Genomic DNA, 10,900 nt, shown 5'->3' on the forward strand with positions numbered 1-10,900 from the left:
TCCTCTACTGCAGTGAAAACTGTCTCAGCTCATGGCCTAGTCAAACTCCCCTACTGCAGTGAAAACTGTCTCAGCTCATGGCCTAGTCAAACTCCCCTACTGCAGTGAAAACTGTCTCAGCTCATGGCCTAGTCAAAGTCCCCTACTGCAGTGAAAACTGTCTCAGCTCATGGCCTAGTCAAACTCCCCTACTGCAGTGAAAACTGTCTCAGCTCAAGGCCTAGTCAAACTCCCCTACTGCAGTGAAAACTGTCTCAGCTCATGGCCTAGTCAAACTCCCCTACTGCAGTGAAAACTGTCTCAGCTCATGGCCTGGTCAAACTCCCCTACTGCAGTGAAAACTGTCTCAGCTCATGGCCTAGTCAAACTCCCCTACTGCAGTGAAAACTGTCTCAGCTCATGGCCCAGTCAAACTCCTCTACTGCAGTGAAAACTGTCTCAGCTCAAGGCCTAGTCAAACTCCCCTACTGCAGTGAAAACTGTCTCAGCTCATGGCCTAGTCAAACTCCCCTACTGCAGTGAAAACTGTCTCAGCTCATGGCCCAGTCAAACTCCTCTACTGCAGTGAAAACTGTCTCAGCTCAAGGCCTAGACAAACTCCCCTACTGCAGTGAAAACTGTCTCAGCTCATGGCCTAGTCAAACTCCCCTACTGCAGTGAAAACTGTCTCAGCTCATGGCCCAGTCAAACTCCTCTACTGCAGTGAAAACTGTCTCAGCTCATGGCCTAGTCAAACTCCCCTACTGCAGTGAAAACTGTCTCAGCTCATGGCCTAGTCAAACTCCCCTACTGCAGTGAAAACTGTCTCAGCTCATGGCCCAGTCAAACTCCTCTACTGCAGTGAAAACTGTCTCAGCTCAAGGCCTAGTCAAACTCCTCTACTGCAGTGAAAACTGTCTCAGCTCATGGCCTAGTCAAACTCCCCTACTGCAGTGAAAACTGTCTCAGCTCATGGCCCAGTCAAACTCCTCTACTGCAGTGAAAACTGTCTCAGCTCATGGCCCAGTCAAACTCCCCTACTGCAGTGAAAACTGTCTCAGCTCATGGCCCAGTCAAAGTCCCCTACTGCAGTGAAAACTGTCTCAGCTCATGGCCTAGTCAAAGTCCCCTACTGCAGTGAAAACTGTCTCAGCTCAAGGCCTAGTCAAACTCCCCTACTGCAGTGAAAACTGTCTCAGCTCATGGCCTGGTCAAACTCCCCTACTGCAGTGAAAACTGTCTCAGCTCATGGCCTGGTCAAACTCCCCTACTGCAGTGAAAACTGTCTCAGCTCATGGCCTAGTCAAACTCCCCTACTGCAGTGAAAACTGTCTCAGCTCATGGCCCAGTCAAACTCCTCTACTGCAGTGAAAACTGTCTCAGCTCATGGCCTAGTCAAACTCCCCTACTGCAGTGAAAACTGTCTCAGCTCATGGCCTAGTCAAAGTCCCCTACTGCAGTGAAAACTGTCTCAGCTCATGGCCTAGTCAAAGTCCCCTACTGCAGTGAAAACTGTCTCAGCTCAAGGCCTAGTCAAACTCCCCTACTGCAGTGAAAACTGTCTCAGCTCATGGCCTAGTCAAACTCCCCTACTGCAGTGAAAACTGTCTCAGCTCATGGCCCAGTCAAACTCCTCTACTGCAGTGAAAACTGTCTCAGCTCATGGCCTAGTCAAACTCCCCTACTGCAGTGAAAACTGTCTCAGCTCATGGCCTAGTCAAACTCCCCTACTGCAGTGAAAACTGTCTCAGCTCATGGCCCAGTCAAACTCCTCTACTGCAGTGAAAACTGTCTCAGCTCAAGGCCTAGTCAAACTCCTCTACTGCAGTGAAAACTGTCTCAGCTCATGGCCTAGTCAAACTCCCCTACTGCAGTGAAAACTGTCTCAGCTCAAGGCCTAGTCAAACTCCCCTACTGCAGTGAAAACTGTCTCAGCTCATGGCCTAGTCAAACTCCCCTACTGCAGTGAAAACTGTCTCAGCTCATGGCCCAGTCAAACTCCCCTACTGCAGTGAAAACTGTCTCAGCTCATGGCCTAGTCAAACTCCCCTACTGCAGTGAAAACTGTCTCAGCTCATGGCCCAGTCAAACTCCCCTACTGCAGTGAAAACTGTCTCGGCTCAAATCCTAGTCAAACATTTGCCTCAACATTCAATGCAAGGCGTTGAAAAAGCTCACAGGCCACAAACAAATTTAAAATAGGAACTCAAATACAAGTAGGCCAGTTATCAATGAGAAGCAGCTGGAGAGCACAGTATAAATAGTGTCACTTTTGGAATGGCATCAGCCTTTAATTAATATCAAAATTTTCAAAAATTCTTAAATCATAACCTGCATTTTAGTTAGACTACTGAGCAAATGAGATCAGTAAAACACTACAACATGCAGGACAGTGGACCACTGGATGAGCACACTTGATACCCCAGTGAGAAAGGTTCTGTCACCCCTGGTTTGGGCTGATATGCCACTTCCACCACTTGGTTACTCAAGTACAGTACAGTACAGTTTGGTAGAAAGGGCAAGAAAATATGTAATCACAGATTGCATTTAACTGTACTGCACTGCGAAAACATTCCTAGGTGTCTGAATCAGTAAGTCTACCACTGTTTCTGCATACAGAAGAACCAAGAAGTTACTTTTGATGTGAATTCATTTTTCACAATTTCATTTCATTTTCAAGTCTGGTGGAGGGTGATCACACATTCCACTGTGATTATTTGTACATCTGTCCTTTTACTGACCAGGATAGTGAACAGGCCATCTGTAAACACCAAACAGTTTGATCTTGCAATATCAGTCCTAACAAACAGTGTTTATTTTCAGTAACATTGGACCTTATTCACAAACCATTCTTATGAAGAAATTTCTTCTTAAAGAAGAAACACCTGTTTGAGCTCCTCACCTCAGACAGACACTTCAGAGAAGTGTTTTTATCATGTTATTACCCTCCTGAAGTTATTGCACATGAGCATTTTTGTGTTATTGACACACTGAGCTGTCTGTTTTATTGAGTCTTTTTCAGTATTGCTGCCTTGTAACTGATTTTCAATGTGATTCTCAAATGCATATATGTAGGAAAGTACATTGCTATAGTTATTGGGTAGATATGATATCAGATATACATGTCTATTACTGTATAATCTCATATTGAATATTAATTTCAGAATGCCCATTTGGAAGTGCTCAGCATGGTGGCCGAGGCACTGGGACTGGTGTTCCTGGTCTTGGCTCTGTTGACCTTTGCCCTCTGTCGAAGGAACCCAAGAGTGTTCAACATGGCCCGGATCAATCTGTGTATAAGCCTGTTGTTGGCCCACTTTTTCTTCCTGCTCACACAAATATTACTGCGGTACAAATACTTACAGCCTCTTAAGGTGAGTGTCATTACCTACACACAATGTCAAGAGGTTATTACCTATTTATAGCCTCATCAGGTGAATGCCTGTGATTAATAGTCCTTGTAAAGATCGTCATTATTTACAGATAATCTAGTGATGAAATCTGGTTTTAATGATTATTCAGAATAATAGGTTGGGTTCCAATGTATTTGTAAAGTGTTGTTGTTCTTCAAAACTATATAAAACATTTATAATTGTATGAAAAAAGTTCACAATTCCAAGACATGACCTGAGTATCCTACACTTACAGTACATTTACATTTACAGCATGTAGCAGACGCTTTTATCCAGAGCGACTTACAAAAAGTGCTTTGTCTATCTAGAGAAAGTATCTTTGCTAGTTACCAGTAGGCTAGAGAAAGACAGTCCTGAGCTCAGATACTGAGAGATACAAAAGGTCACTCTAGATACCCAGAGAAAAGGAACAGTTGAACACAGAACAGTGCAATACATTACATAAGTGCAGTACAATACATGACGATCAATAATTAATTCAGTGCTAATTTAAACGCCGTATAAAGAGACGGTCTTCAGTCTGCATTTGAAGACTGTGAGAGACTCTGATGTTTGGACAGTTAGTGGGAGTTTGTTCCACCACTTTCGTGCCAATACGGAGAACATTCTCGACGCTTGTCTTCTGTGCACGTTGAAGGATGGCGGGTCAAGCCGAGCTGTACTCGAAGGGCTCGTGGTCCAGTTTGAGATTTCGCCATTGCCATCAACTAAGGAGGGGCTGGTCCATTTTTTTTGCGATTGATATATTCTAACTGATATGTATACAGTTTTGTATCCTCATATGGTTGAAGCATTGGCATAGGTGACACCAGTGCCTTCAGAAATAGTCTATACACTTAAGGAAAGGTGAATTTAATAGATGTGTAGTACATTAAAGACAAAGCAGTATCAACAACACATCTGTAGTGGACAATGAAAATTAAGGATACAGTAATATGTTGTAATAGTAATAGTGTAAAGCTGCAGTTCTAACAGCATTTCTGTATTAAACTCTCTTTTTCTACAGTTGGCGTGTGCGGTGATGGCAGGTGTTCTGCACTTCCTCTTCCTCTCTGCTTTTGTGTGGATGTTCATTGAGGCACTGATGCTCTTCATCGCTGTAAAGAACCTGTCACGTCCCAAATCAAAGCAGAAGGAGTTGCTTAAATGGAAGCTTTTAACTGTGGTTGGGTACATAGTCGCTCTGTTTGTGGTGGGCGTGTCTGCTGGAGTGGTACCTCAAGGATATGGCAGTGAACAGTGAGTGTGGAGGACAATACTGATTTCAATATTCAGCAGTGCTGTTAATAGTATTCCTGTAATGTGACAGAATTATTCAGTCGCCCGCGGGTAAAAAGGCAAAAAGAGGCTTTACTGTTTGAATCAGAATCCAGAGTCATAGTCAGTGCACAGGCATAGATCAAATCCAAAAAAGACACAGTACAAAAAGACAAACATAACAAATGGCAAGAGGGAGAGGCAAAAAGGCAACGTCAAAAAACAGGCAAAATGATCAGAATCAGGAATGACAACGATATAAACACTCAGTAGCTCCATGAAAAGATACAATACTTCACAATGACTAACTCTAGAAGCCTAAGCTTTTAGGCTTAGCACTAATTAGTCACAAGTGAAACACATCAGTACTCAGGAGACTGAGATTGATGATTGGAGCGAGCAGAGGGGTCAGGAGTCATGTGATACCCCAGAGGGTTCTGAGAGATGGAGTCTGAGTAGTTCTCAGAGCCAGAGGGTTGCATGTCAGTTCCATTATAATACATAAAAAAGTAATATATTCAGAATGAATACAAAAAAAAAGATTGCAAAATTCGCAACAATATTTTGTCTGCTTCAGTCCACTGCTACTCCCATAATTCCATAGCCCTTCCATTACCTAAGCCAACAATTTGCCACATCCCAGTCACGTTTTTGCTAATTTGACCATGAAGTGGGTTAACACATGCCCAAGACCGGGACAACACCAAAACTGAGGAGATTGTTCAGCTCAGTCAACCTTCTAAAGAGTGTACTAATACTCAGATTAATAATTGACTCATCACAGTGATTGTTCAGTCTACTCAGACTTTAGCAGGAACTTCACTGTTTGTAAAGAAGCAATTTTTTGACTTCTTCTTTAGAGTGGGTGTTTAACCCCTTAACAGGCCATGGGCCAGCCAGTGAGCCCAAAGTTTTATTACTATAACCTTAGAATAGCTCAACCAGTTTTTACCGAAGTCCCTGTAGTTATTGAATAATAAGCCTTAATATGTAAAAATTCTGGGATGTTAAAATAGTTAAACCCTATTTGAATAGTTAAAGGCCTGTGTGCCCAAAGTTTTATTATACACTTCTGTGGTCTAAGAATAGTTTGAATAGTTTGCACCGAAGTCTCTGTAGTTCCTGAACAGTGAATCTTAGTATGTAAGAAGGGTTAATAAACAAGCATTGGTGGTGTTTTTAAAAGATTATATTGCTGCAGATATAATAACATAACCTTGTATCTCCACTGTTGCTATTTCTCAGTTTTTGACATAATTTGAAAATGCCTGTTGACTTCTATATTGTCTGTAAATTTCATGATGAATATGTGTGTGTGTGTGTGTTTGTGTGTGTGTGTGTGTGTGTGTGTGTGTGTGTAATTTAGTAAGTAAGTAGTCTAAAATTTTCCTAAAGATGAAAAAGGTAACTGTATTCTGAATACTTCCTTATCCTGAATATGTTTTGCCAGTATTTGTGTTCTATTACATCACAACTCTGTATACTTCTAAGTATCAAAATTAAAAGTGGAAGTGTGGAGCCAAAAATGTACATGAGTGAAAGTAAAAAAATATCTGCATTTAAACACACGTACATACATAAAACATAAACCTTTTTCCCTCTCTATAGATGCTGGCTTAAGAGGGACAAAAACTTCATCTGGAGCTTTCTGGGTCCTGTTTCTTTCATCATTGCAGTAAGTGCTGGTAGAATGACCCATCACACTCAAGGTTCAGGGACCTAAATCAGAGAGCATTTGTTCAAGACTCCTTCCACCCTTTTTTTTTGGATAGTCCCCAATACATGCTTTACTGCTTACTAACATATCTGCTGTTAAATCTAACCCTAACCTGGTTTTCCTTACATTTGCAGTCCAACATAATCCTCTTCAGTTTGATTGCTATCAGTCTGGGATATTCTCTGGTTCGCCTGAACAGTAACGTTTCACAGATAAAACAAACCAGGTAACATGCATCACACATTCTATCATGTTAGGGTGCCTTTTTATTCGTCTGTACCATAAGCATTTAGTTTTGAGTTATGAATATTGTGCAAGATTATCTTCATTATCCATTGTGATGTTACAGGTAGATGTCATGTAGATTTAAGTCTAGCTGAGATTATAAAAGTGGTCAAGTTTTACTTCAAACCTATCGATTTCTGTAATTAGTTAGCTGGCATACTTTAAATGTCTGTAAACATTAATAACTTGCTTAACTTTGTGACTTTGACACTTGATCCAAAATATGTTTACCTACACAAACAAACTTTGTGTCATTTGATATTACACAGCACTAACAGAAAATATTACATTTCAAATACTAAAGAAAGGTCATGGATTGACATATTTTATGTACTATGTTTTCCTGTGATATTGGGTAAATTATTTCCTTTTTTTGAGATCTTGAGGAATTTATTTCACAGCAAACATTATTTATCAGCAATACAGCAATAATTTCTTTAGATTTCATAAAAATACCTTATTTAATTCAATACTGTTAATAATGAACAGTCAGTAAAATAGTCGGTTTGATACTCACATTATAAATGGGTTATAATGCAACGATGATTATGATGCATATCTACTCTGAAATGTTAAAGCTTTGTAAAACTTGTAGTCCAAACAGACACCAACAATGCAGAATGGCTCAAAGACCAAAACGCCCATTTATGCAGCTCTCTCTCTCTCTTTCTCTCTCTATCTCTCTCTCTCTCTCTGTAGGACTGTTTTCTTTAAAACCATGGCCCAGTTTGTCATCCTCGGCTGCCCGTGGATTCTGGGGTTCTTCACTGCTGACAGTAAGGCTCTGGAGATTATCTTCTTGATCTTCATCTCTCAGCAAGGCACCTTCATCTTCATCATCCACTGTGTCCTCAGTAAAGAGGTCAGCCACCTCTGGATTAGATACCACACCTACACCACAGAAAATAGAGAAAGAACTCTGTCCAAAGCACAAAGTGGCCTTATGGGCTCTGCACAGTTGTGTCTTTTGTAAAGACATCAGTGAGGCAGAACTTACATATTGAGTTTTTAACTGCAAAGCAGGTGATTCCAGCCTCTAGACGACAGACCATCTCACTGCTCCACATATCCTACCAGTAAACTACTGTGACCTTCAGATATATTCATGCATCTTGACTGCAATTTACTCACATATACTCTCAAAAAATAGTTGCTATTGGTGAATTGACTTTATAGTTTTAGGAAAATAACTTTCATTAGTATACATTTATTATTCTATCCAAATATAGTAGGTGGAGGAATGAGGATTATCTTATGAGAGTAAAGTGGGTGGAGAGGGGCGTGGCTTATCCTTATGCCATGGACATGCTCAAATACTTAATTTGAATGGTCCACTGTAGGTGTTTTGCAAATGCTCAGTATATCTTTAAGCAACATTCAACTAAATATCTATTAAATGCAACTGAACCTCAAGTCCCGTGTGAGTTTATTAAATCTGTCGCTAACCCTAAATCTAACACTAACCCTAATCTCAAGGCAAAACCTACACCTACTCCTAACCCTAACCCTAATCATAATGTTGTTGAGAATCAACTAAACATCACCAGAAGGTTTGTTAATGATTGAAGTATCTGTAGAGCATCTATAGGGGCCCATCCAGATAAAGTATACCATCTTTTTCTCTGAAAAGCTTTTAAACTCAAAGGCACAGATTACAAAATCCAGGACCGTAAACTGAATTCAAGGTCTGGATTTGAAGACCTCTGCTTTTGCTGTTTTCATTAGTTAGATGGCAGCGTGGCATGCAGTGAAGAAGCTCTGCTGTAGAACTGTTAGCACAGCTGAACCAATCTGCACAGAGCTCTGCACAACTTACGATACAAATTGTTCAAAACGAAATAGAATTTTGACCTCAGAACTGAAAGTTGTTTAGAACCTGAAAATATATACATCACTGCAACTAAGACTGTGGGATGTAAGAGTGCTGTAAAGTCTGCAGCCTTCAGGTGCTCTCACTATATATAAATTAGTTTTTTGCATAAGAACCATATACTTCGAGGTGACTCCAAAGCATTTTCCGGCTAAAATGTGTGGCATTGCAATGAAATGTATGGTGTCTTCTTACTTAACACTCTGTCACTCCAAAAATTCTTCAACTATCAAATGTTGCAAATGTATCAAATTTCATTTATCTGCTTAGTCGCTACAACATATAAGGTGTTTCAGTTTCAGTTTCCATTTCAGACTGTTTTGGTTCTTGCAATCATTTTACCCAAAACAGTAATATAGTACTTGGTAACACTTATAATTATCTATCACAAATCAATTGATAATTATATGCTAATAAGCAATTAAACAGGCCTAATTTATATATCAATTAAATGTTTAATAAGCAATAGTTACTAAGTAAGTATTTTGTACTTATTCATCCAGTACACAATTAGCTAGTAGTATAGTTTATTAGATCACAGCTTATTTACTCATTCACTGGGTACTAACTGCTGCTTATCACACTGCTACTGAGCTGATAAGTGTGTTTACTCACATAAATAAACAACATAAGAACTAAAAATGATTGCTGTTAATACGCTTAATTATCTGTTAATGAATCTACTGTTCAGTGTCTTCATTTCTCTAACCTAAGCCTAACCTTAACCTTAATCTCAACCCAAAACCTAATCTTAACCTTCATGTTTTTTGATGTGTTACTGAGTCCATTGAGTATTTGTTTATCTAAAAGGACCACTGAAAATAAAGCATCACTCAATGCTCATTTGATCTCATTTTGTCCTGTTTTTGTACACACTGTCTGACACTGTCTGATGTCTATTTCCAGGTAAGGCAAGAGTACAGGAAGCTGCTGGGTGGTTTTCAGTCTAATTTCTCTCCAACCACCATCACTGAAGCCCACACCACACACGGAGGAAGTACAGATCTACACACCAGTTAAATGCATAGCTTTAAAGCTTTCAAGCTTATAATACTAATTCAGTGTTGGATCGGTTTAAAGTTGAAGCACTTCTACACACTTTCTCTAAAAATAAAATGATTCTTATGCAAAGATTATGTAAAGTTGCATCATATGTAAAAATCTTCTATTTTCACGGGCACTGATTTAATGTTACACTGTATTTTATGTTGTGTTACAACTGCAAATACAGCATATTTTATTTTTTATGCAATTTCACACATTTATTACTCTGTTGGTTAATTTGAGTTTTCTGAATATGGGATTTGTTTAAGATGCTTCACGCCTGTCTATGACTTATTCTGTTAGTGAATAATGAATAATATTGCACTGTATGAATGGCGCAGCACATCTGAATCCAAGTAAATGGTGGGGAAATCAAAAAGGTGGGGATCCTATGATAAAAGCTATCAATGAGATAACCTTTTATATTAACGACTCCTCTGCAAACAATCCTTTGCTGCATGTGTAGCTCACTTTGCACGACAAAGACAAACTATACAGCTTACAAATGTAATTAATACTTGCAAGAATTCTCAGAAGGTTTTTGTTTCATTTATTTGTTACTGGCAGGAATTGAGTTGATGTGATATATTTTATTAACGTCGAAATGATGTAAACATTCAAATCAAGCAAAGGCATTTTATCACTTTCATCAGCTTTGATTGTCCATGTACTTATGAAAGGCACTTCGATAGGAGATTTTTCTAAGGAGGATATAAGACAAATGCATTTGCATGAAGAAGGAAAATGGAAAATACATAAAGACAGATTTATTAAATTTGAAAAGCTACAGAGAAAATGGGACTCTTAACAACTGTGCATGACCTGGTAGACCACAAAGACTGTGTCCATCAAATGGACAGCTTTAAGCTTTGATCTTTGACAGCCCAATGCTTTGGGTTTGTAATGAAGATTTAAGATTCAAGACTGGTTTATTGTATTAACAATACACAGCATTCAAAAATACATTAAAATGTTTGGCCCCACTTCATAATTAGTGTCTCTAAAAACAGTGTAGTTACATGTGAATAACATATGAAATGACAATGTTACTACTAATAATTAAGTCACTGTCATTGATGGATTTCAGAAATAAATCATATGTAATTACACAATTCTATAAACTTGAGTTTTTCCTCATGTAATTACACAAGTGTATCTTAATAGCTGTAACAGCCTTTTCTCTCTCATGTAATTACACAAGGGTAATAACATAATTACATTCATGTTTGTAACCAGACTGGAACAGCAATTTACTTATTTATTTTTTTAAGTATGTAATAACTTACATTAAATCATTACTTACACTGTATCTGCCAGCTGTCCTAACATTTATCT

General features: G+C 39.1%; 1 protein-coding gene across 2 annotated transcripts in view; it reads left to right on the forward strand.

Moving 5' to 3' along the window:
- Positions 1–10,672, forward strand: part of LOC108442227 (adhesion G protein-coupled receptor E3-like) — a 29,121-nt gene extending 18,449 nt beyond the window's left edge. For both annotated transcript variants that reach the window (XM_017722172.2, XM_017722173.2), the window contains exons 13-18: positions 3,144–3,353; positions 4,399–4,631; positions 6,258–6,324; positions 6,501–6,592; positions 7,351–7,513; positions 9,428–10,672. In XM_017722172.2, the coding sequence (XP_017577661.2) occupies positions 3,144–3,353; positions 4,399–4,631; positions 6,258–6,324; positions 6,501–6,592; positions 7,351–7,513; positions 9,428–9,541 (879 nt within the window). In that variant the 3' untranslated portion in view covers positions 9,542–10,672. The remainder of the gene's footprint in view (positions 1–3,143; positions 3,354–4,398; positions 4,632–6,257; positions 6,325–6,500; positions 6,593–7,350; positions 7,514–9,427) is intronic.
- Positions 10,673–10,900: the final 228 nt, after the last annotated feature.

This window comes from Pygocentrus nattereri, chromosome 12 (assembly GCF_015220715.1).
Source record: "Pygocentrus nattereri isolate fPygNat1 chromosome 12, fPygNat1.pri, whole genome shotgun sequence".
NCBI lineage: Eukaryota > Metazoa > Chordata > Actinopteri > Characiformes > Serrasalmidae > Pygocentrus > Pygocentrus nattereri.